The 26,814-nt window shown below is 44.5% G+C and overlaps 2 protein-coding genes across 2 annotated transcripts in view; one reads left to right on the top strand and one right to left on the bottom strand.

Annotated features, from left to right (window-relative positions):
- The window catches only part of RHOJ (ras homolog family member J), an 86,067-nt gene extending 82,074 nt beyond the window's left edge, over positions 1-3,993 (top strand). The window contains exon 5 of the mRNA XM_066342513.1: positions 1,408-3,993. Coding sequence (XP_066198610.1) covers positions 1,408-1,554 — 147 coding nt within the window. The 3' untranslated portion in view covers positions 1,555-3,993. The remainder of the gene's footprint in view (positions 1-1,407) is intronic.
- Positions 3,994-19,966: 15,973 nt separating this feature from the next.
- Positions 19,967-26,288, bottom strand: GPHB5 (glycoprotein hormone subunit beta 5). The gene is made up of 3 exons (XM_066342802.1): positions 26,231-26,288; positions 24,204-24,408; positions 19,967-20,155 (listed from the first exon to the last, which is right to left on the bottom strand). Exons 2-3 carry the CDS (start codon positions 24,405-24,407, stop codon positions 19,967-19,969), a joined length of 393 nt encoding a protein of 130 aa, XP_066198899.1. The 5' UTR covers position 24,408; positions 26,231-26,288.
- Positions 26,289-26,814: the final 526 nt, after the last annotated feature.

The raw sequence follows: 26,814 nt of genomic DNA, 5'->3' as shown, positions 1-26,814 counted from the left end.
TATTAAAAGGCCCACATCAAACTGTTGGCTCATACTGACTTGGGGAGTACCTAAAACTCGGGGTGTCCTTCTCGTGAATTATCTCATGAAATTGACTCTGAAACATGGCCTGGTCTGTCCTACAGTTTTTCTAATGAGGACCTATCGTTCTGGCCTGAATTTCAATATTTCTCATCGGGATTTGGTGGTTATCAAATAGACCATAGTATGAAATCATTAAAAAGCTTCAAAATAAAGCCCTAAGCAAACACAAAATATTTTATTATTTAAATATGCACAGACTATCTACTGACAAGGAGGGTGCCTCTGTCAATAAATACATTTTATGATGTATTTTTGCTCAAACCAGATGAGCCCACCCTCAAGCTGGTGACCTCCGGGTCTCGAACCTGGGTCTTCCACATCCCAGTCCGACACTCTATTTTTATATGCTGTGGGTTTTTTAACTGCTTAAAAATATGCCTTTTAAAGTATCTTAAAACCAAATAATAACATCAATTGGATATTACCTTGCTGAGAGATACCTTATTGGAAGTGCATTTTATTCAAAAATGACCTGTAGCCTGACCAGGCAGTGGCGCAGTGGATAGAGTATTGGACTAGGATGTGGAAGACCCAGGTTCGAGACCCTGAGGTCGCCAGCTTGAGTGTGGGATCATCTGGTTTGAGCAAAAATTCACCAGCTTGGACCCAAGGTCACTGGCTCAAGCAAGGGGTTACTCGGTCTGCTGAAGGCCCGTGATCAAGGCACATATGAGAAAGCAATCAATGAACAACTAAGGTGTCACAATGCGCAACGAAAAACTAATGATTGATGCTTCTCATCTCTCCGTTCCTGTCTGTCTGTCCCTGTCTATCCCTCGCTCTGACTCTCTCTCTCTGTCTCTGTCAAAAATAAATAAATAAATAAAATGACCTGTAAAACCAAATCATCTGCTCTCTGTATGCTTGACACTTTGCCTTACCACTTACAGACAGAGATGGATACATGTTACTTATACCAAATTTACACACTCTACGTACAGGTGAGAGCTAAAACCAACATCAGGTCTCCCTGTTGTTTACAAAATATATTGAAACCATATCATTCCTTTTGAATCCTCTATTAAGTTCCATATTTTTACATTCTTATATTAGGAATAAATGGCTATGGTTCCTTTTCAGAATTTATTGCTGGCCAAAACTGATCCATGAACATTATTGTTAGTGGCAGAAAGTAAGCAAATATCTATTTTTTTAAAATATCATGATAGCAGAGGCAAAATGGAACGCAAAACAAAGCAAGCGTAATCCCGCTCGCCCCCAGGCTGTCGTCCGCGGCAGAGCGGCAGCCGGCTGGGCAGAGGCCGGCACCCTGCGCTTCTCTCTCTGTTTGCCGCTCACGCCTCCCTCTCTTTTGTGTTTAAGATCGGAGCACAGTGCTACTTGGAATGCTCGGCCCTGACTCAGAAAGGTCTCAAAGCGGTGTTTGATGAAGCCATCCTCACCATTTTCCACCCCAAGAAAAAGAAGAAACATTGCTCTGAGTGTCACAGCTGCTGTTCCATTATCTGAGGCAGCTTGCGACCCACCTCCACCCCACCTGCCAGCGAGAACGGCAGCCACCCTCTGCGACCAAGCTCAAGCCAAGAAGGAAGGCATGACCAGAGAGGCAGTCCCTTCACACAGAGGCTTCTTCTCCGTCCTCGTGAGCCCTCCCAAGCACAGCCCACTAGCTAGCCAACTGCCACGTCCTCCCTGCCAGCCGGAAGCATCCACATTGCACACTCCATGAGGTTGCTGAGCCGGGGTTCCAGCCAGGGCCGCTGCTGACCGCGTTGGAAACCAAGTCAAAGCCTGTCTTGCCTCTCCCCTCCCATGAACGTGAAACTGATAGGAAATCATCGCAGGAAACCCAAAAAGGCACTGGGATCCTGCACTGGTGGCCTTACTTGACGTCTTTTACAGAACACGGGGATACAATACTAGCCTCTTCTTCTGAACCTGCTATTCTACCTATGGGTCTTACGTTCATCTGTATAATTTTAAGAAATTTACTAATATACCAGTTTACTCAGGCCTTACAATCATACCAAATTAGCCTAAAGACAAAGTATTTTATATTCATTTCTATGTTTAGCTTGTTGCTACCAAAGCTATTAGAACCAGCTTAAACCTCTGAATGCCTGGCTATAAGAAGATACAAGAAAATGTTAAAACTTTTGGAAATTTCAGAGCCATGATTTTTGAACCTGGATGAAAGAAAATGCTATCTAAATTGTTGCAGGTTACATTTTTGCCAAAGATTCACATCCCCCCTGGAAATGCTTGCATTGATGCGTAGCTTTCTTTTTTCTGTATATATATGTCATGGCAAATGAGGAATGAACTGTGTTTAAGAAAGTGACATTTTTGCTTTTCAATAAAATTGATTGAGGGGGGGAGAATACAGCAGACATATTTTCAAATATTCTTGATTCAGCAGAGTGAACTTTCCTACTCCCTCCCTCCCCGTGTGTCTCCTTTATCGCCCTTGATTTCACACTTCCTCCCATGCCCAATAGTAACCTGGCCTAAACAAAGGGTCTGGCCATGGGGCATGAAAAAGCATTTAAAAGTCCCCAAAAGTTAAGCAAAGCACCTCAATTTTTCCTCTTGCTTCTACTGAAAGCACAGTTGCCCCCTCCCCCTTTATCTGTGGTTTCCCTTCCTACAGTTTCAGTGACCCGTGGTCAATTGTAGTCTGAAAATATCCAATGGAATATTCCAGAAACAACGATTCATAATTTTAAAATTTCGTGCTGTTCTCAGTATTGTGATGAAATCTCGCACCACCTACTCCCTCCCACGCGGAACATGAATTACTCCTTTGTCCAGCGTATCTGCAAGGCATGCTATCTGCCTGTTAGTCACTGAGTAGCCATCTCAGTTATCAGATCAACTGGCCAGTATCGCAGTGCCTTGTGTCCCAGCAACCTTTATCTTACTTAATAAGGGTCCCAAAGCGTGAGAGTAGTGATGCTGGCAATTCAGATCTGCCAAAGAGAAGCCGTAAAGCGCTTCCTTTATGTGAAATGTTGTCTATGCATAGGAAACAAATTTGGCTTCAAGGATCCACTAGGGGGATTTGGAACTTAACCCCTGCTGATGGGGGGGGGGGGGGGGGGGGAGGCAGCTGTACTTCTCAGCTTGCCCCGTGTAAGCTCCCATTCCATTTCAATGACATTTTCCAAATGGTACTAGAATACTGCCTCTCCCTGTTTCCCATACTCATTGTCCCATATGTGTAGTCAGGGGCTAGATCTGTGAGTACCCAGCTCTGGACCCATTTATCCTCACTTTTCAAAAGGAAGTGCTCCGCAGAGCAGGGACTTTGGCGTTGGGGAAGTAAAAGCCCCCAAGAAGGTTCTGTGTCCTTTCTGTATGACTTTTCCAAATACCCAGGGATCTGTTAGCACAGAGTGAGTTACTTCCCAGCTTTTAATTACAGACTGAGAAGGCTCCTAATTAGTCTCATTTTCTCACAATTACCCTAGAAACACCCAGGTAGGCACTTTATTTTTTATTTCAATTGCGTAAGCAAAATGCCTCTTTGCAACATGAAATTACACCGATTTTAGTTTAGGAATTTCCAGATTCTCACTGCTTCTGTTAGAAAAACCCAGTCTATCTAGGCCCCTCCGCTCCTGGAGAAAGCACGTAAAAACAGAAGCTTATGGTGCAGGTCTTTTCTGTTAAGACTTTCCATGACACCCTGTCCGTGTTTTGGGTTTTTGTTTGTTTCTTACAATTTCTGAAATGTGTTTTCCCTTCTTCCACATTTTAAATTCTGTTCCCTTCATCCTCCATCTAGTTGCTAAACATTCTTTTAAATACACACACACACACACACACACACACACACACACACACACACCAAACTAAAAGTAAACGGAGTTTTGTGAGTCAAAGCTTGACGAGAAAACAAGGATTTTCTGCTTTTGTAAATGGAAATAAATCTTGTATAAACCGTAACTCTGCAGAGGTTATGAATTCATCCTTTGCAAACAATAATGAGCATTTAGTCCTGTAATAAACAAAGTACTGTTAGCCAGTTTTGTTACATTATTGCATAGTTACATCTTGCTAGAGGGCCACACCTCACTTTTCACTGGTGTGGATAAAAGATTGAGAACCATATGTTTGCTTGGCCAAGGAGAATTGTCCAGATGTGTACATTACGGCTCCCCAGGCAACTGCCTCCCTAGTGGGCCACAGGGATTAACTGGTTCACAGTGGGAAGATCACTCTTTCTCTTGGAACTAGAGCCTAAAGACACAGGTTGTGTGAGGGTGGGGCACAGGCTCCTAGAGGTCTTATGAGCTAATTATTCAATAAAATAATGAAAAACAAAGCAACCTCATAAGTTAATGGCATTGCACCAAATACATCACTTATCCATTTCATGGTGAGATGTAGTTCATTTCACACACTTAAAAATATTTTTGCCATAAGATTGAATACAGTTATATCCTGAAACCAAAGATAAAAAGGGACATAGAAATCTGAAGAAGGGTCCTTTAATGGTCTATGCCATTTTTCAAAGTCAAAAAGGACAACTGATCTCCATTCAACAGTAGAGTCTTAAATTTTCAGAGCTAGAAGAGGCCTCAGAAACTATAGTCCAACCTCCTTATTGTACAGATGAGGAAACTTAAGGCTAGATGTGTTAAAGAAGACATTTTGTGACAGAATTGGGGCAGATCTCAGCGTTTCTACTTCCCATCCATTGCCCTTCAACTCCATGCTATATCATTACCACATATATTAAGTTGGACTTTTTTTTTTGTATTTTTCTTAAATGAGAAGCGGGGAGGCAGAGACAGACTCCCACATGCTTCCCGACCAGGAACCACCCAGCAAGCCCACTAGGGGGTGATGCTCTGCCCATCTGGGGTGTTGCTCCATTGCAACCAGAGTCATTTTAGCACCTGAGGCGAGGCCATGGTACCATTTTCAGCACCCGGGTCAACTTGCTCCAGTGGAGCCTTGGCTGTGGGAGGGGAAGAGAGAGAGATAGAGAAAGAGAAGGGGGAGAGGGTAAGGGGAGAAGCAGATGGTCACTTCTCCTGTGTACCCTGATCAGGAATTGAGCTCAGGACATCCACACGCCAGGCCAATGCTCTACCACAGAGCCAATCAGTCAGGGCCTAACTAAGTTGGACTTCTGTAGGTATATTACTAGAATAGCATCTGTTTTTCCTATAGCTCCCAGCCACATTTCTAACACATGACTTAGGCCATTATAAGTAAGTCAATCCATCAAACTAGTAGTATTAGCTTAGAGACAAAAATTTTATTGATATATGATGTGCCTGGAATCCACAGTGTACAATGTAATATAATCTCAATTCAATTGCACAGTATACCACAACATAATCCCACTCTGATGGTTCAAATAACTAGTTGTCAGATTCCTTTTTTCAATCAGATGGTTGGTTGGTTGGTAGATGGACTATTTGGGCTATTTTAGAAACACAAAAATACTGAGACACAAGACAAAAGCCATGCCAGTAGTAAGAAATCTGGGTTAGTTTCTGCCTAGAAAACTTATAGTCCAAGAACAGTCACTGAATAACTACAATAACTACAGAAACTATAACCCAGCAAGCACTAAACTGAGAAATCAAAAAGTAAACCTTACATATATGACAAGAAGGGAGTTTTAGTCATGAGACTTTAGTAACAATGTGTCTGATCATGATGTCCATTTGAAAGGTTCTGGTCCCTAAGTGTCAGACAAAATGGATATAACCATACACAATTTTCATAGAACCACCAATAAGGAAATAAAACTTAAACAGTAGTAAAGAAGCTATCATACCCACATTCACAATTTTAGGAAATTTTTTTTAAAAAGTTAAACCAAGAATTTGAAGCCAAAATGTCATTATTTAGTGTTAAGTTCTTGTGAGTAATAATCTTGCAAAGTGGATAGATTTCAGGGAGAAATATTTGACTTGAGGTAAGCCTTTAAAGATGCAGTATTGCATTCACAGAAGCAAACTCATCCATGAGTCCAAAGTGATGGAAGAGTAGAAATTGAAGTGTTGCTCTAAAGGAATGTTTGATACCATGCTGGAGATGATTATCTAACCACAGACATCTTTGGTTTTAAATCTACCCCTAGGTAAATGCCGGAATGCAAAATGTGCATTCTCTCTCAACTGAGAAAACCATGAGTCACCAGCTATTCTCTTAAGAGTCAATGAATAGGCTGCCCAGTACAAATCAGAAAACTCAACAAAATATTTTTATTTCAAGGACCATTAGGAACACAGAGGAAAAGAGCAGATCAGGTAAACCGAGTTTCCTAAAAGAAAATTAAGTAGTTTGTTAAAGGACACATTCGGAGAATAGAGAGAAACCTGTAACCAAACACAAGGTAAAAACACACACGTGACAGTTCTCCCAGAGAATTCCTCCTTGTTGCCTGGTCTCCTGAGGCATAGGGAATAGAGGACTGCTAATGTGAAGAGCATTCCGCATTTCTCAGTATTTCAGCAGAGTCAACCAATACGGTTAATTGTGTGACAGTCCTAGATAATTTCACCTCACAATTCATTAAAAATGGATGAAATGCTGAACGATACTATGTGGGGGGGGGGGGTAACAAGGGGGTGGGGGCTCTCTAACAGTAGTGCAGGTTATCACCCTCACACTCTTTCTACTAACGCAGAACAGGCAGTCAAGAGAAACTTACCAAGAGTGTAAGTTATTTTGAAAGTTTCCTTGAGAAAGAACATGACTTAAAACCTGAAAAGGATGACTTTGGGATATCTGGACAGTTCCTTGTATGGATGATATTTAATCATCTTCAGTGAAATATATCTAAATGGAAATGTTTCATTTAAAACATACAACAGCAATAATGGAGTACAAAAATATGAGATAAAGCAACAATTCATGGTGCTTCGATGGCCAACAAAGACCAGAAAGGAAATTAAATCACCAAGCTCTACAGGCACTCCAGGCATCAGAGGCTTGGCCCTGCCTCTTAGAGAGCTCTCTGGGTTAGGGCAGGAATGAGTCAAGGAGGGTTTGGCTCATCTCTGAATTGTGGGAGGCAAGTTCAACAACAGTTCTTGGCTTTCAATTTCCACTGCAGGAAATTAGAGTTAAAGATGAATGATTAATCTTGGTCACAATCTATTATTTTTCTCCTTCGGGAATATTATATCACAATCCAGAGTTGTTTTGTGCATATGTTTTAAACATGTTCTACCCTGGTAATTTAATTTTGTTCTCAGTTCTTTGGTGACTCAGAAACTTCCTGACGCTATTTAGCTGAAGTCATGTTGTTGCATTTTCAGCCACAACCTCCAAGCCTTCCAGGCGATATAGTTATCCTTGATGAATAGGTTCTGACCAATGTTTTAGGGGATATGTCTGGAGCAATCTGAGGACAGGGTCCCCAAGGCCCAGAACTGAGTCCCACCTAGAAACCATAGTAGCACAAGCCTCCCAGGGATCCTACACAAGTCAGTCTTTTGAATTTATGGTAATTCTTTGGAGGAAAAAAAAATCCTCCCTCATGGCAGAGCTATATGTTTGTGGCAGCTTTGTAAATCCACACCAAAAAGTGTCACCACCTACATTTTTTTTTTTTTTTTTTTGTATTTTTCTGAAGCTGGAAACGGGGAGAGACAGTCAGACAGACTCCCGCATGCACCCGACCGGGATCCACCCAGCACGCCCACCAGGGGCAACGCTCTGCCCACCAGGGGGCGATGCTCTTGACCCTCCGGGGCGTCGCTCTGCCGCGACCAGAGCCACTCTAGCGCCTGGGGCAGAGGCCAAGGAGCCATCCCCAGCGCCCAGGCCATCTTTGCTCCAATGGAGCCTTGGCTGCAGGAGGGGAAGAGAGAGACAGAGAGGAAGGAGGGGGGGGTGGAGAAGCAAATGGGCTCTTCTCCTAAGTGCCCTGGCCGGGAATCGAACCCAGGTCCCCCACTCGCCAGGCTGACGCTCTACCGCTGAGCCAACCGGCCAGGGCCCACCTACCATTTTTTAAGTCAGTTTTTTTTTTAAGGATTTGGATTTTTTTCTCCCTAGAAGAGCCATCAGCCACAATGTAAATAAATTCTACATTCTTCTCATCGCCTGGCTTAAATTGGGTTTTGTGCCTGACCAGGCAGTAGCGCAGTGGATAAAGTGTTGGACTGGGATGCAGAGAACCTAGATTCAAAACCCTAAAGTCGCCAGCTTGAGTGTGGGGTCATCGGCTTGAGCGTGGGATCATAGACATGATCCCATGATCACTGGCTTGAGCCCAGAGGTCACTGGCTTGAAGTCTAAGGTTGCTGGCTTGAGCCCAAGGTCACTGGCTTGAGCAAGGGTTCACTGGCTTGGCTGGAGCCCCCCAGTCAAGGCACATATGAAAAAGCAATCAATGAACAACTAAGGAGCCACAACAAAGAATTGATGCTTCTCATCTCTCTCCTTTCATGTCTGTCTCTCTGTCTTTCTCTCTCTCTCTCAAAAAAATGTGTTTTTCTCTGAGTAAACACTGTGTAAGTACCTCTCAGCAGAATTTTACCCCAACTGAAACAGTCTACGTTTCTCCCTGATTGATATGACAAGGGAAGGACAGCCAACCTGCTCACAACTGATTTTCTGCAATTTGCTTCTTATGTGATGACTCTTCTGTGTACACGTATCATAATTAATGGAATATTATTTCATACACTCTTTAGCCTTGCAATTTATTTTGTGCCATATTCTGAATTTCAAGTTGTTAGTCTTTTCTCCTACTCTCATTTCTGGGTTATCTGCGGGTGTCTCCAGCAGCTCCTCCAGGAAACTGCCTTCCCAGGCCTCTGTTAGAAGGGAAATTATCTAGCCCTTTACTCAAAGTGTGGTCCAGGAACCCACAGCATGAGCATTTCCTGGGAGCTAATTAGGGCCATATAATCTCAGGCCCAGTTCAGACCTAAGGAATCCAAGTCTTCATTTTTAATAAGACGCCCACGTGATTTGTGTGCACATAAAAATTTGAGAACCAAGTTCATCATTAGTCTTTACACCCAGATGTGGAGCTGCCTGATGAAGAAACCCTCAGCTTCACTTGACTTTGGGCATTCCTTAGGCTGATGTTTTAGTTGTTCACATTTACTGGATGGGTAAAAAGGTTTTCGGAAGCCCTTTTTCTTTCTTGTCATATGCTACCCAGCTGCGGAAAAGGGAAAGGCATATTTTGGAATCAAAAGAGAAAAGCAGCATCTGGTTTGAGCAATCTGCTAATTCTCTGAAGGACTTCTGTCCTGAACATCTTTCTAGTGTTTATAAGGGAAAAAAAAGTTTCCCTTAGAATGATTTTCCATGAAGAAATAAGAAAGATTCATACTGCATGAAGTTATAAGATGAAAATAAAACAAATTTCTGAGGCATAAAACTTTCGATGACACTTCATTAAGACAAAGTGCTCTTGATGCCAAATAAGGATCGACTGCCAACAGCTTGTCCCCTAAGCAGGGTGTTCCGCAGATTTCTGTGTGTATCACCCTGAGCTCAGACAGAGCTATAGTCACTTACTTAATATGTTTTTACTAAACATCACCAGGAACCACGCTTTGTTCTCTCTGCCCACACCCCACCTTGTGTACGAGAGTCCTTTAAATGATGTACATGCGTGCGCGAGCACGCGTACGCGCACACACACACACACACACACACACACACACTGAAGCTTATCGCCTAATTCAAGTTCCACTGTTGCTAAAGACATTCTGAAGGCAAATCATACCTACCTTCAAAACAAATAAAGAAAGAGCACAGGATAACCACTTCCTTTGACCTGAAGATGGCAGAATAAGGACCAGAGGTCCTTGCCCACATACAGTCCGTAAGGCATCACCCGCTCTGTAGAGGCCGCCTCTGCCTCCTGCAGCAGCAGCCCTTTGCACTGGCAACAGTTCTGACTGTGGCGATTTCCACCAGGTTTCTTCCTTCCTGCACTAGGCTACAGGAGCCCACATGTGTCCAAAACACCCTTAAACCCGTGTCGGGAGTCAGCCAGTTTACACCGGTTCAACAGAACCGATACCTAAGTTTTGGTTGAGTTTGGCGAACCGGTTGTTAAACTGGCGCTTGCAATCAGGGTTCTCTCTAAGGTGGGTGCCTGGGCAGCCGCCCAATGTGGAAATCACAAATTCACATTCCTTACTCTTTTTTAACATTCATCTGTGCAACACAGTATCCTAAGTGCCTGTAGTCATGTTCATTCCATCCATAGGTAAAAACATTGCAAGTGAGGACACCAATCAAGAAGCAATATGGAAATAACTCAAATAACAGTTTTATTGTTTTTTTGTCAGGTATTATTTAATACATTTTCATTACTGTTTTAAAACTATTATAACATAATCCAGTTTTGTATACCTCTTTTATTGTTCTTATTTAAGTGTTAAATGTATGAAAATAATAAACTACCTTTCGGTATATCGTTTTTTTTATACTTGCAGCGGTCATTAGGGCAGAGAACTGGTTGTTAAATTATTTGAATCCCACCACTGCCTTAAACCTAAGAGCTTTAAAACTGGGACAGCTTTTACAACTGGGAGTAGCTCCGCTGCCCAAAGTGGCTAGCATTCTCGGAAGGGTCTAAACAAATGCAAAAACAGAGTCTTACAAAAGATTATTTTCATTACTGCAAACACATCCCTGATTTTTTCTCATAACCACTGGTGCAAGCTGCCAAAAAAGAGTTTCTTACACCAGGGACTGCCTGTCCTCCAACAGCCGGCCACAGCCCTGCACACCCACACACTCACTCTCCTCCCCAGGCCATAGAATAAAGTCGATCTTATCTTCTTCGTAAGAAACAAGTAGGGCAAGAAAACTGGACAATAATCAATCTCTCTTCAAGAGTCCATTTACTTGTAGTTTGTTTTAGAGCGAGAGAGAGATGAAGGGGGGGAGGAGAGAGATGAGAAGCATCAACTCGTAGTTGCTGCATTTTAGTTGTTCATTGATTACTTCTCATATGTGCCTTGATGGGGGTGAGGGGCTCAAGCCTAACCTGTAACCCCTTTTTCAAGCCAGCAACCTTGGGCTTCAAGCCGGTGACCTTGATGCCACACTGAAGCACTGACCCTCCTCTCAAGCCAATGAGCCGGCACTATAGCCAGCGACCTCAGGGTTTCAAACTGGGGCCCTCGCACAGAAAGGCAATTTAGGGAGCTCAAAAAACAACTCAACGAACACAAAGAATATATTACCAAGGAAATTGAAACTATAAAAACAAATCAAACAGAGATGAAAAACTTAATTCATGAACTGAAAAACGAAGTAACAAGCTTAGCTAATAGAACAGGCCAGATAGGAGGTAGGATTAGTGACATAGAAGACAGGCAACTTGAGGCACAACAGAGAGAAGAAGAGAGAGATTCAAAAATTTTACAAAATGAGAAAGCCCTACAGGAGTTGTCTGACTCCATCAAAAAGACTAACATAAGAATAATAGGTATATCAGAAGGACGAACTGGGGCCCTCGGCGTCCCAGGCCGACACTCAATCCACTGCACCACCAGGGGATTTGATTCACTATCCCTCTACTGCAACAGTAATGTGAAATCCGAGTTCAACACATCTGAGAGCCTCCCTTCATTTGAATAAAAGTGTTTCTGCTGAATGAAGCCCGTTGAAATAATTAAGTGCTAAAGAAGGGAAACCCTCTGATCAGAGCCCACTTGCTTCTGTTCCCCCCCCACCACCCTTGTCTGCAGCTTACAGCATAGAGACTGGCCTGAGGGAATTGATGCTACCTTGATTCCTTTTGGCACTGTCCTGAAGTTGGCTTGGATTTTGTTAATGCTGAAATTTGCAGCTGATTTCCGTTGGACTCTGTTTCTCGTTAATTGGTGCTTAGGTTTCAAATGGGGAGATGTTACAGCATTAGCCTCTAAGCTTGCTCAAGCAGAACCCAAAAGCTGAACAAAATCTTCCTCTTAAAAACATTTCCAACATATTTTAAAATGCTGGTGTCTTAATTCCACTCAGTAACATTTGTCCCCCAAAATATTTTTATTATGATATGCAGATTCCAAAAGGGAAATGGAAGATGGAAGTTTAAAACAGCCTAGAAGCTGGCTCTGGCCAGATGGCTCAGTGGATGAAGCATCATCCGGGTGCGCTGAGGTCATGGGTTCATTCCCAGTCAGGGCACAAACAGGAAACAATCAAAGAGTGCACAACTGGATGGAATTGACTAGATAGAGTGGGTGAGTTGATGCGTGAGTTGATGATTCTCTCCCTCTCTCTCTCTCTCTCTCTCTCTCTCTCTCTCTTCCTTCCTCTCTCTCTCATTTAAATAAGTGGAAAAATTTAAATAATAATGATAATAGAAACAGCCTGCCTAACCAGACAGTGGCACAGTGGATAGAGCATCAGATTGAGATGCATAGGACCCAGTTTCGAAACCCTGAGGTCGCTGGCTTGAGCGCAGGCTCACCAGCTTGAGCATGGAGTCACTGGCTTGAGCATGGGATCATAGACATAACCCGATGGTCACTGGCGTGAGCCCAGAAGTCACTGGCTTCAGGCCCACGGTCACTGGCTTGAGCCCAAGGTGGCTGGCTTGAGCAAGGGGTCACTCACTGTGCTAGAGCCCCCTGGTCAAGGCACATATGAGAAAGCAGTAATGAACAACTAAGGTGCTGCAACAAAGAATTGATGCTTCTCATCTCTCTCCTTTCCTGCCTGTCTGTCCCTATCTTTCCCTCTCTCTATCTCCGTGGCTAAAAATAATAATAATAGTAATAAGCATCCTGGAAGCTTAGATCACCTTCCTTTGAAGGTATACCTCAACATGTTGTAGATGTATCAGGAATCTATACAATAAACACAGTAAGGCCCAGAAAGATTGATCTGCTCATGTTTCCTGTAGAAAGAATTTGCAAACTAACAGGATTAAATTTATATTTTAAGTGCATAATTCTGCATGTATACATCCTCAAGATAATGACTATTTATGATGTCCCTATATCCTTTATTATGTGTATATAGTATATTTTAAGTGAATAGATGCTCTTTCAAATGGTTTTAAGTTGTATAATATTATTTGTGACTCAGAGATATTTACATTTATTCCTTGCTGGAAATCCTATCTTCAACATCACAACTAAATAAATAAATAAATGAAGTTACCATTCTCATGTTGGTAATATTGATATTCTTTGTTAAAACAAAATGTTTTCTTTTTCTTTCTTTTGGGGAATGTTGTTTGGCTGGTTGGTTTACTTTTGGGAAGTGGTTGTATTGGGGGTTTGAATGACTTTCCAGAAGCCCCAATTTAAAAAAAATTATTATTTATTGATGTTAGTGAGAGAGAAGGGGCGGGAGAAAAGGAGACAGGAACATGGACCTGTTCCTGTATATGCTTTGGACTGGGATCAAACCGGCAACCTCTTCACTTTGGGATGGTGCTAACCAACCGAGCTATCCAGCCAGGGCAGAAGCTCCAATTTTTTTTTCTTAAGTGAGAGGTGGAGAGGCAGACAGGTTCCTGCATGTGTCCCAACTGGGATCCACCTGACAAGCCCCTACTGGGCAGGTGACACTCTGTCCATTTTGGGCTGCTGCTCCATTGCTCTGCAACTGAGCAGTTTTAGCGCCTGAGGTGAGGCCATGGAGGTCACTCAGGGCCAGTTTGCTCGAAACATTCCAGCCGTGGCTCCAGGAGATGGTGGGAGGGAAGGTGAAGGAGGAGGTGGTGGAGAAGCAGATGGTTGCTTCTCCTGTGTGCCCTGACCAGGAATTGAACCCAGGAATTCCACACACTGACGCTCTACTGCTGAGCAAACCAACCAGGGCCTGCAGCCCCAATTTTTTAACAATTGATTCTGTAATTGATTCTGTGTATAACGAAGCCTTTTTCTGTTAACTCAATTATTCAGTCTGCTAACGAAATGGCACAGCTGGAGGAACCTCAAGTCAAATATAAAGTCAAAGAGCTTAGGAAATGTTTACTTTACTCCTGATAATGAGGACCTGAAACAGAGAATCGAATAATCCCTTGACGTCTTTAGCATTGGAAGCAAGTCTCTGCCTTACCCTACCAATCACAGTGCTTGCTCGCACACTCCTCTTTTTCTCATCTTCTCTCTACCTATGGTTTCTTTAATAGACGTATCACCTCCTCAGAGGTCATTAGCACTCCCTTCACACAGGCCAGGATAACAACAACTAGCCATTAAGCCTAGATCTCCTCATTCCAATGCCAAACAACCGCATTCATTAAAACAAAGGAGGATCATGGTAAAAGGAATACCAGAAGACTCATCTTGCAAATAAGGATCAAAACTCTTCAAATCCAGTAAACTGTTTCACCAGTAGAAAATTTCAATAAAACTTGCGGAATTTGCTAAAAGAATGGTTTAAAGGTTACTTCTTAATAAGTCAGTGTGTTGAAGAAAACCAAAAAGGATAAGGCGCACATTATTTTTAAGAAAACATCTCTTGAACGAGGGAGGCAAGAACTCCCCCTTGGAAAACTTAATGAAATGACAGTTTGTTTTACCAATGCTACATTATTTTCAGTTAGAGATACAGTTCATTTATCTCAGGGATGCTTTTTATTGTATTAAAAATCTAATTATTTTGTAGAGTCAATTGGGTCACTGCAGCAGAATTTGGTACCTTCCTGGTACCTCATTCATTTTCTAATCAATGGATGAAGGGAAATGGGAATTGCTGTTTTAATCAATGGATCTAATAAACCCCAAAGTAGAATGAGCTGTGAGAATCTATATTCTTCCTTTAAAAAAAATATTGTCACAAGCGGGAAAAAATCAGGGAAATTCACCATCTCCTTACCGTTTATTAATTGCAAAATCAACATACTTCCAAGAGTAAGAAGTTGCTGGGAGTTCGTTTTATCCAGAGTCCCCCTAAAAGGCTCTGGGCCATCATCCCCTTGCTAGTGCTCACAAACCTTCATCTCTGCAGCTGCCTCTTTAAATTTCCCTTTGAGGCTCCACTCCTTTTCTCCCTCTGTCTCTCCTAATGGGAGCTTTAACTTGAGCAACAACAGCAAAGCATCGTCTTCCTAGAGCAGGGGTTGGGAACATATTTGGCTGAGAGAGCCATGAACGCCACATACTTTAAAATGTAATTCCGTGAGAGCCATACAACAACCCGTTTACATTACGCATTATCCAATAAAAATTTGGTGTTGTCCCGGAGGACAGCTGTGATTGGTTCCAGCCACCCGCAACCATGAACATGAGAGGTAGGAAATGAATGGATTGTAATACATGAGAATGTTTTATATTTTTAACGTTGGTATTATTTTTATTAAAGATTTGTCTGCGAGCCAGATGCAGCCATCAAAAGAGCCACATCTGGCTCACGAGCCATAGGTTCCCAACCCCTGTCCTAGAGGTTGTACAAGAAACTAGAAAAGAATTGCAATCTCCATCAAGTGACTCAGGTCTTCACTGAGAGACCTCCAGAAGAAACTGCAAGCATGCTAATCAATGGTGAGAGAGAGTCTGGCATCAATAAATGTAAAGACTTCTCCAGGCAGGGATGACTTGGAAGGAGCACTCCAAAAAGGCATCGTGCTCCCATGGAAAGTTTGGTTCCGGGTCAGAGAAACCTGGCGCGTGCTGTCCATCAGCTGTCTATACTGGGGCAAGTTACCTGGCCTTTCTGAGCTTCGGTTTCATCATCTGAAGAATGGTAATAGCAATGCCTCTGAGTGTGATTGACACAAGAATTACAAAAAATTAACGCAAAAGGTCTTGCTTATAGTCAGAAATCCATAAAAGGTTGCAATGTTTATATCTTTGTTTCCCAAAGACAGTGCCTTGCACAATTAGAGTTAGTAAAGATTGTGGAAGTGAGGGGAAGAGAGAAATGTGAGAAGATTCGAGTTTAGCACTGGCAGGGATAGTCTCCTCCTTTTAATGAGTAACTTTTCTGATTATAATTTGTATTTATTGTAGAAGTGTTTTGTTTTTTTTTTTTATTTATTCTTTTTTTTTTTAGAGAGGAGGGAGAGAGGTAGAGAGAAGGGGGGAGGAGCTGGAAGCATCAACTCCCATATGTGCCTTGACCAGGCAAGCCCAGGGTTTTGAACCGGCGACCTCAGCATTTCCAGGTTGACGCTTTATTCACTGCGCCACCACAGGTCAGGCCTATTGTAGAAGTGTTTTTAATACCATGGACTAGGAACAGCCCCACAGACCCTGCAGATCACAGTGGTCTGGTTGCCAAGCGAGTTCTCTGGTCTCGTGCAATAAGTCCACTCTAGAAGACCCACTTTTCTGAGCCTTTTGCCCTCAAATACTCTGCCAAGACAGTTCTTGCATCTTCTCTTCATTACCATAAGCTACTGTTTTCTCTGAGCTTTAAGGAGTTATCCAACAGCACCTAGGAACAAGATCCTTGTAAGGCTGTTAGGTCCTGAGTCGTGGGAGAATGTCCCCATGTGAATAAAGTCTTATATTCTGCCACCCGCCCCTCTCTCGCCTGGTCTGACACCTGCAGACCCCTTCCCAAGCCCATTCTACTGATTCCTGTCTACACTCGTCAAGTTGTGAGGCAGCTTCAATGGAGAATCTCTTTCCTCCCACCTCAGAAAAAGCCAGTCCCCACCCCAGTCATCCTGAGACTTGACCCTAATTGTTGGCAGTGTTTGAGGAGGCAAGTGGTCCATTGGCTGGGGCCTCTCCTGGGACGGGGCCTCAGCCTGGTCTCCAAGCAACGGATGCTGATCTTCTCCCACGAGGAGGAGCGGCCCCTTCTGTGAGGGAACCTCAACCTCATCCACTCGTTGTCCCCTTTCCAGGTCTCTGTGTCCCACTCCCGCCCCATGAAGCCCTTAACTTACAGACATGAGACGGCTAGCGTGGTGGGTCCAGCTTTCTCAACAATGCAGCGGCTCTCCCGGCCAGGCCTGAGTCCCAGCACCACCGGCCCTCCAGCTTCGGGAGCAGAGAACCTCTCCAGTTCAGCTCTCACACCGCGTACCAGGCCCACAGTGCTCTGGGTGCTCCTAACCAACTAACCCCACAGTTGGTGATCACCGTAATTCCCACACCTGTCAAATGCTGTCGATATTGTATTAGCCAGTACCTGAGTTTCCATGTGTATCCCATCCTAATTCATCACAGGGAAGTCTTTAGTCATTGTGATGCTACTGCGTGCCTTATTACTCCCACAGTACCGCCTGGGGCAGGCCGGCCAAGCTTGCCGAAAGAGGACTTCCCTGGATTTCAACCATTTGTCCCTCAGATCCACTCTCTACCCTCTGCACCCTGCTTCCCAGGAGGCCAACATGTGTGGACTGAATCAACGGGCTCCCTCACTCTCTGCCTTCCCAGTTGATTCGGCAGAAGATGCAGGCACAGGAGCAGAGTGAGGTGGGGGTATTTGCCAACAACCTCCATCCCCACCAGGGCTCAGCTGGTGATGGCTACATCTTCCTATGTATCCCTCTCCTTCCGTTCTCTGTGGGACCTGATGATCACTTCCTCTTCTCCATCCTTCAGCCTACGGTTGCCCGTTGCTTCTAAACAAGAGTTTAGAAGTGTTTCATAGCCTTGTTGGTTGCCCTAACTCTGCTCAAACTCTCCTCAGTAGCCACTGCATGTATCATTTGTTTCTGGTCAGGACCCTTACTGATACTGTAGTCTTTTCTCACATTCTAGCAAGCCCTGACTACCTCTTGCTTTTCTCCCTAAGTTTCCTTAAGAAGCAGCTCTTTCTCTCAAAAAAAAATCCTGAGGGATCCTGACCAGGCAGTAGTGCATGAATAGAGTGTCGGACTGGAACACAGAGGACCCAGGTTCAAAACCCCGAGGTAGCTGGCTTGAGTGTGGGCTCATCTGGTTTGAGCAAAGCTCACCAGCTTGAGCCCAAGGTCGCTGGCTTGAGCAAGGGGTCACTCGGTCTGCTGTGGCCCCCCAGTCAAGGCACATATGAGAAATCAATCAATGAGCAACTAAGGTGCAGCAACAAAGAATTGATGCTTCTCATCTCTCTCTCTTCCTGTCTGTCCCTATCTGTCCCTCTGTCTCTAACACACACACAAAAAAATCCTGAGGGAAGTTCTTAGGAATGGGTTGAAACACTAGAATGGTGCCACCCAGTATTATTCTCAGTCATCACTCACTGTCCCAACACAAGCCCCAAGCACTTAACTATGGTAGAGGTGACTTTCTCGCCTACCAAAACAGACTGCATTGAACAGGGGTGTGGGTTTTATTCGTGTTTTCTGTTCCCAAATGTCCACCTCAGCATCCCCAGTCCTTGCCTCACTGATCCCTCTCTCCTCTCTCTCTCTCTCTCTTTTTTTAATTTCAGAGAGAGAGTCAGAGGGAGGGATAGATAGGGACAGACAGACAGGAAGGGAGAGAGATGAGAAGCATCAATCATCAGTTTTTCGTTGCAACACCTTAGTTGCTCATTGATTGCTTTCTCACATGTGACTTGACTATGGGCTTTCAGCAGAGCAAGTAACCCCTTGCTCGAACCAGCGACCTTGGGTCCAAGCTGGTGAGCTTTGCTCAAACCAGGTGAGCCCGCGCTCAAGCTGGCAACCTCAGGGTCTCAAACCTGGGTCTTCCACATCCCAGTCTGACGCTCTATCCACTGCGCCACCACCTGGTCAGGCCCTCTCTCCTCTCTTAAGGAGGACTCCTGGCTCCCAGATGTGATACATTAGGGGTAGGAACACAGATGGAGCCACTTTGGGGGTCTCATGATGCCCAGCCAGCTCTGCGTGTCCCTTACTGAACATGACACCCTAAATTAACGTGTACATAAAAATAACCTCATGCTTCATTTTAAAGAGGGCTTGTAACTGTTATTCCAAGGGCATTAAAGACTATTTTTTCAAAAGACCAAAGACATGCTTTATTGGCATTAATAAGATTCTCCCAGCGTATTGTGGAAAAGGAACACGGTTATTATCAACCCTCAAATGTCAGAATTAAAGACACTTGCACAGCATTAGAGTTTTTGTGTGAGTCACAGAGAATCAGCAGCTATAAGGTTTCAGGGAGGGCAAAAGCAAGACAATCACAGACCTTCCTCTGAGCCAGCAATGCAGCCTTCCCCCTGACAAACATGTAAAATTTCTGAGTTTAAAAAATTCCAATTTCAACTTAAAATAGTCTGAATGGGAAAGCCTATTTGAGATTCATCATTTTGGGTGTAGCTTCAGGTGAGCGTCACATGAGTCTAAACACATGAGTTTAATTTTGTTAGCTAAGTATAGATGTAAGTTAAGTGCTGTAGTTACACATGTTTTTGAAATTTTTATTGAGAAGGGGCCTCTTTATTAAGAATCAGATGGGAATACAGCTTGGGAAAAGAATCACCCAGATCCAGACTCCTTTCAATTTGAGCTACCATTTCCCTACTTTTCTGTCATCTGAGCAGTCTCTATTTCCTGTGAACATAATCGCTCAGGTAAAAGAAGGGAGCACTTTCTCTAAGGAAGCCTGCAGCTGGATTTGGGGTGGGGATATGAGGACTAAAGCAATGGTTTTATTGATTTCTGCCCCGCCAAATCTATTTGGCGACCAGTCGCTAAGGAGGACATGAGAATTTCAAGACTTTCTAGCCTCATTCCCTAATGACACCCAACGCATTTAAACCATCGGCGTATTAGAAATCCCAACTGGAGGGCAATGGTGCTTGCACAAATTATGTTCTGAGCTTCAAGGTAAAGAAGAATTAATTTGCAAATGTGTGAGCCAGAGAAATTGTTTTTAGCAAAGGCACAAGTATCAATTTTGCATTATTAACATAAGAACGTTGCCTCGGGGCCTTGTGCCGGGGCTGGACCTAAGAGGGACAGGTGAGTGACCTCCTCCACACGTGTGGTCCGAATTAAACAGTCCTTGCATGCAGGGGGTAATAGCTGCTTGTGCTGCCCGTGCCGGTGGGTCTGTGAGGCTCATGGGCCGCCATCTGCTTTCCGCAGGCCACGCCGGCTTCAGATGGTCTCGCACTCGGTGGTGGCGGTGGAGCAGGCCCCGCAGTCGCAGCGGACAGCCACGGGGTAGGTGTAGAAAGGGTCAACTCCGGGGGCACAGCTGGGCAGCTTGATGGTCACCTGTTTGGTCTCGTTGTAGGTACAGACTCGATGGTGGGCTTCGATGTAGGGGGGCTCCAGAATAGGCTTCTGTCCCCACAGGTAGAAAACAGGAAACCCGTTAGAACAGCAATTTTCAACCAGAGTGCCACAGCACGCTGGTGTGCTGCAAGAATGTTTAAAACATGCAGTACCTGACTATTTCGTCAGGGGCACTGACCTCTTCCCCCTTAGATTGTCAAATTAAAAAAAAAATGACAACAGCCAACACAATAGCTTTTTGGTGTGAATGAATCAAAATTATATCTTTTTCTGTCAGATGGGCAAAAAATATATTTTTTGGTATGCCACAGAATTTTAGTAATCAGTTTATGTGTGCCATGAGACGGAAAAGGTTGAAAATCGCTGCATTAGAACATAAGTGTCCTGCTTCATTTTCTTGCTATCATTTATTGCTATCAGAAATCAATTTGTTTTTCATTTGTTTACTTGTTCATCTGTCCCCCCTCTAATAAAAAGCAAGTTCCTGAAAGCAGGAAGCTGATTTTGTTTACCATATTCCAAGCTCTCAGAAGAGCCCATGGCACACAGTAAGTGCTCAATAAATACTTAGCAGAGGAGGCCCTGGCCGGTCGGCTCAGTGGTAGAGCGTCGGCCTGGCATGCCGGGGACCCAGGTTCGATTCCCGGCCAGGGCACATAGGAGAAGCGCCCATTTGCTTCTCCACACCCCCCCCCCCTTCCTCTCTGTCTCTCTCTTCCCCTCCCGCAGCCAAGGCTCCATTGGAGCAAAGATGGCCCGGGCGCTGGGGATGGCTCCTTGGCCTCTGCCCCAGGCGCTAGAGTGGCTCTGGTCGCGGCAGAGCAACCCCCCGGAGGGGCAGAGCATCGCCCCCTGGTGGGCAGAGCGTCACCCCTGGTGGGCGTGCCGGGTGGATCCCGGTGGGGCGCATGCGGGAGTCTGTCTGACTGTCTGTCCCCGTTTCCAGCTTCAGAAAAATACCAAAAAAAAAAAAAAATACTTAGCAGACGAATAATCTGGATCATTGCGAAGCTTTCTAACTGGTCTCCTCTCTTCTACCATTACCCCTACAGTCTATTTACCACAGGGCAGCCCCCGACCCTGTGAATCTCGTAAACGAAGTTAGATCGCAGCCCCCTCTGCTCAAAGTCCCCGTGGTTTCCCAAGCCACTCAGTGAAAGCGAAAGCCCTTACGACCACCTAAAAACCCTGCATCATCTTCGCTGCAGCGTCGCCCTCTTATCCGCCTCCCGCGACCCCATCTTGCTGGCTCCCTGACTCTGCTCCAGCCACAGCAGTCTCCTGACTGTCCTCAGTCCCACCAGGACTCGTGCACCCCAGGCCTTCGCCCTGGCCGTTCATGCTGGCCAACTGCTCTTCTCCCTTGCCATTCACTCCTACACCAGCCAGAGGTTTTGACAAGGACAGTACAGAAAAGCTGAATTGGACATCAACTGCTTCTCCTACTTCTCAGGTAGCACTTTACTCTTCCCCAGTTTGCTTCACGTCCTCCTTCCCTCAGTCATCTGTAATTCATATTTGACTTTCAAATAAACAACAAATTATTTTAGTATAAGTTTGTCCTGGCTCTGGCTGGTTGGCTCAGTGGTAGAGCGTCAGCCCAGCTTGTAGATGTCCCAGGTTTGATTCTGGGTCAGGGCGCACAAGAGAGGTGACCATCTGCTTCTTCACCCCTCCCCCTCTGCTTTCTCTCTCTTTCTATCTTCCCCTCCTGCAGTTATGGCTCAATTTGTTCAAGCACATCGGCCTGGGCACTGAGGATGGCTTCATGGAGCCTCTGCCTCAGGCTCTAAAAATAGCTCAGTTATGAGCATGGCCCTAGACTGGCAAATCATCAACCCCAGACAGGGTTGCTGGATTGATCCCGGTCCAGGCACATGCAAGAGTCTGTCTATCTCCCTTCCTCTCACTTAGAAAAGAAGAAACAAAAATTTTTTATTAAAAAAGAAAAATGTTGACATTTATGTTCAGTGCATCATGGTTTTGTTCTGTTTTGTTTTATTCTGTTTCAGGGTTTTTTGTTTTGTTTTGCTAAATCTGAGAACCCTAAATGTAGCCATGAGCAAAGGCTGTTTTCAGCAACAGTTCGACCTTCAATGTAAACGCAACCACATTCTCATCATGAGCATCCTATTTTCAGATGTCCTCCCCAGTTAAGTTACCAAAAATAAGTGCTTTATATCTCAGAGACTTTCAGATTGCTGGGAAAATAAATATCATTCCTTTATTTATTTTCTATAAGTAACCTCCTTTTCACAGCACAATAAAGGCATAAATAAAAGCTAGCTAACAATCAGGAGAATCTTGTTCTCTGATGGTCTTGCTGCTTCCTTTTCTCCAGTGAGAACACAGTCCCCGACCTCCTACCAGTGACCATGATCCAATTAAAGATATTCATCGGTTAATAAGGAGAAGAGAAGATAGACTTGAAGGATATGGTGGTTTGAGACTTGAGCCCAGAAAGAGGTCCAAACAGCCCCAAAATGCACTTCAAGCAGGAGAAGGCACCACCAGGCCAAGCCCTGAATATGAGAAGGTGACAAAATTCCCTCTGAGTATGACTGATGTCAAGTCACAGCCACAGAATCTTTAGCAACTAAATTTTTATTTGGCTACTAGGTCTCAAGCCCCCTACATGATGCAAAAATAAAGTTAATTTAGTGGCTAGTTTCTTTTAATTTGGAGGTTTCATCAGCATAACCCAGTTTTATTCATGGGGCCATAATGGTATCTAAGTGATAGCAGATTGCTCTCTATGTCCCTAAATCTACAGAAGGATATTTATTTTTCCTAACGGCAGTGTCCTTGCACGGTGCTCAAGGGCTTCTAAGTTGCTGCCAATTAAGCTCGAGGATAAACATCACAAGTCCAGGTAGAGGTCAGCCCCATAAAACTCAATAGGCATTTACAAATGCCAGATTCATGCATGATTTTGACAAGCGCTGGAAAAGGTGCAAGAATTTATCTTTGCCCTGCAAAAAACTTCAAATCCAGAGTAGCATGGTGGGCGAGGAAGGAAGACACAAGGGAGAGCCGAGTTTCGGGCTGACCAGGAGGTCAGAAAACCCTTGGGAATGGAGTCAACTCTGGAGACAGGGCTCAAAGAATAAATTTGATCGTGACAGGTGGAAATGAGAAAGGATACGGAAAGAAGCAAAAGTGAGATTTCCTGAAGGGCGTTTAATAAAAACTTTAGAATCCATCTGACAAGGCCAGAGCTCGGAATATGTAGAGTCGCTGAGAAAACAGGCAGACGTCATACTGCCGAGGACCTTGAGAGCTGGTTATTGAATCTGCAGAAGTGGGTGCTCAGAAGAGATTTTTGAGCAGGGAACAAGATCAGGGCTGGTACTTCATTAGTAACCAGTTCAGACCTCAGTGGGGAGAGTCAGCAGTCACTTGTGTTGTGATCTGATGGGGCGTTGAAGGGCCCTCTTTCTTCTCGCCCAGGAAACACATCCTTAGCACAGCCCGATAGGGTTCTAATTTTGAGATTTTTATTCCCATTTTATATGCAATATCTCTGAAAAGGCTGACTATAATTCAATGTAAAGGGAATTGATCGGTCAGTTATCATCGCTGAGGCCCCCAGGAATTGGGGGGTGGAGCAGGGTTGTGGGAGAGGCACTGAAGGAGGGGCTGAGATGTCACCCTCATCTGTGACACAGCTCAGGGCCTCTCTCTTGGCTGGCTTTGTCACAGGCAAAAGGACACAGGGAAGAACTTTGGTTACATGCTTGAACCAAGAATATATTCCCACCTTTCCACTGTGAGAATAAATATGACTCTGCTGTCACTTACCCCTTGAATTCCTCCACATCATCTGTAAAATGGGTAGAATAATAGCACATCCTAAGAGATGAATCCCAAACACACAGATACTGTGCAGGTAAAATTTTATCAATGCATCAACAGAGGGGCAAGATTATGTTTCTTTCAGATGTTTTTTGGAGTCTGCCAAATAATTGTTTGTTTGTTTTCATCTGCAGGAAAAGGCAGATGCCCTGGCTTTACCTCATTTCATCAAAAAATTTTAGGAATCAGGCCAAGTGGATGGCCCCGAAGGCATCGCCACCAGGCCTGTGTTGGGACTCACCTCCCAGGTTTCACAGCGGCCCCAGCAGGCATCAGTGGTGATCCGAAGGCCTCTGCAGCCCGGCTTCTTGGCCAGGAAGGTAAACTCCCTCACGGCACAGCCCACAAAGGTGCGCAGGTTCCCGCTGGAGGCGCTCAGAACACAGCCACAGCCGGCCAGCAGCAGGAGAGCCATGGGGCCAAGCAGGAGGTGTGCCAGCTTCATGCTGCTCTTCCAGAGAGGGGAAGGAAAGAGCGTTTACTCCCAGATCCAGCTGCCCTCCCGCGGGGCCACCAACAAGGCTGCTGTCAAAGGGACCTTGCTCTTAGTATGATATTTCAGAAGAAATAAGCCAAGAAATTGCAGATGCCCACAAACTCCAACCCAGGTGCCCAGAGCTTCCTCTAACTGACCCTGGTATGGATCCCATGGACCCACTGTGCTCACTGGACCCCCAACCTTCCAACGGCCTCCTCAGGCTTTTCCTGATTGTGACCCAACTGCCAGACTAGACTCGGGTGTTATAAAAGCCACTTGGCTTTTTCCAGTGGTCTCTTCAAGATAAACGCAAAATAAGAGTCACACCAAAAGTAATGCATAGCCTAGTACAATACATGAATGCACACAAGTTATTTTTATTCAGATCCACTGTATTTGGTACCATGTTACATGTTTGCTCAAAATTATATTTTCAGTGTTGTGAATGGGGAGTCAATGTGGGGAGATAGACAAATAATCATTGCGCTTGACTGGCGGTGGTGCAGTGTATAGAGTGTTGACCTGGGACACTGAGGTCTCAGGTTCGAAATCCCAAGGTTGCCAGCTTGAGCATGAGCTCATCAGCTTGAGCACACAATCACCAGCTTGAGCGTGGGATCATAGACATGACCTCATGGTCGCTGGCTTGAAGCCCAAGGTTACTGGCTTAAACCAAGGTCTCTGGCTTGAGCAAGGGGTCCCTGGCTCAACTTGAGCTCCCTCCTCCATCAAGGCATATATGAGAAGCAATCAAAAACAACTAAAGTGCTGCAAGAGTTGATGCTTCTCATCTTTCTCCCTTCCTCTCTCTCTCTATCTTTCTCTCTCTCTCTCTCATAAAATAAATAAATAAATAATAATAATAATAATAATAATAATAATAATAATTGTATGCCTGTCTGAATTGTTACTAACCCAACCCTCTACAAAGCATGGATATGCTCAAGATATTATGAAACCTGGCACCTGACTTGTTGGCCATTCATAAAAATGTATCCTACTCACTACAAAATGCCTGTGCTCTGTGACTCTGCTATAATGGCACCTAGCTGTGACTTGATTTAAATCCAAATAATAAAAAAGATCGGCAGTGTTTAAAATATAATTCTAATCTATTGTTATTTGGGGGGGGGGGTATTTTTGTTTGTGTGTGTGTGTTTGTTTGCTTTTAGTGAGAGTAGGGGAGATAGAGAGACAGACATGGTCCCAACCAGGATCCACCTGGCAGCCCCCTGCTGGGGATGATGCTCTGCCCATCTGGGGCCATGCTCGCAAATGAGCTATTTTTAGCACCTGAGGTGGTGACTCCATGGAGCCATCCTCAGTGCCCAGGGCCAATGCACTTGAGCCCATTGAGCCATGGCTGCAGTTGGGGGGGGGGGGGAGAATGGGAAAGGGGAGGTGGGGAGAAGCAAATGGTCACTTCTCTTGTGTGCCCTGACCGGGAATCGAACCTGGGACTTCTATACACCAGGCCAACACTCTGCTGCTGAGCCAACCAGCCAGGGCCAATCCCAATCTATGTTAACGTCTATACTCTCTGGGTTTTGGTCATTTCCTCCCCTTTTTTAGGAGCCAGAATCACTCCCTTCATGCTCAACCCACCAGACAGGACATACCTGGATATTAAAGTGAGGGTGGACATCGCATTTAGGGGACACACCGATCATTAGCGCTTCAAACAGACTGAATCTGATCTCCCAGCTCCTACTTCTGATCTGTCACCTTCCCAGAAGTCTTAGGACTTCCCCTCAGGAGCAATAAGGTTACAAATATGGAGACACACCTACCTGATCTTGTCAGAAAGAACTCTTCTTGTAGAGCTCACACTTGCACCCAAGGTCTCAGCAAGCCACGAGGAGTGGTAGACGTTCGTGCTGGTAAATGTCTCTACCCTCTGTTTCTGGGCTGCTTGACTGCTCAAATATATAAGAAAGGTCTTGTCAATCAAGACAAAAGAGACAGATCCTTACAGGAACTACTGAACACTTCAAAGGCCTGGGATATAAAGCAGGTCTCTATTTTCCAAAACTGATTAACTTAAAGGGTGTTGTTTTGTTTCTTAACATCACCTACTGAAACAAAAAGTTACCTTGGTAGGTGACATAATCTTAGGGAAACAGTCAAAGGCAGTTCACCTGGGTCTCGGGAGAACAAATGCATTGGGGCAAGATGGATTAAACTTTCCTTCTTGGTAACCACAACTTTCCTTCGAAACAGGAGTCAGTCACTAGAAGCTCATGGCAAACTCCCTTAACTCACAACACGTCTCAATACCTTGAAAGTAACAAAACAATAATGCTTCCTGGAAAGAACATGGGATCACTAAATGAAAGGATGAAAATCACTGTGAGAAGAACCATTTTGAAAGTCT

Source organism: Saccopteryx leptura, chromosome 6 (genome assembly GCF_036850995.1).
Source record: "Saccopteryx leptura isolate mSacLep1 chromosome 6, mSacLep1_pri_phased_curated, whole genome shotgun sequence".
Classification (NCBI taxonomy): Eukaryota; Metazoa; Chordata; class Mammalia; order Chiroptera; family Emballonuridae; genus Saccopteryx; species Saccopteryx leptura.
This window is presented reverse-complemented; position numbering and strand designations above follow the sequence as displayed.

What these genes read in the sequence shown, in the direction of transcription:
- GPHB5 (XM_066342802.1), bottom strand. Translation starts at nt 24,407, where the DNA reads ATGAAGCTGGCACACCTCCTGCTTGGCCCCATGGCTCTCCTGCTGCTG. An exon ending in GCCGCTGTGAAACCTGGGAG is followed by an intron (nt 20,156 to 24,203) that starts GTGAGTCCCAAC and finishes CTGTGGGGACAG; the next exon opens with AAGCCTATTCTGGAGCCCCC.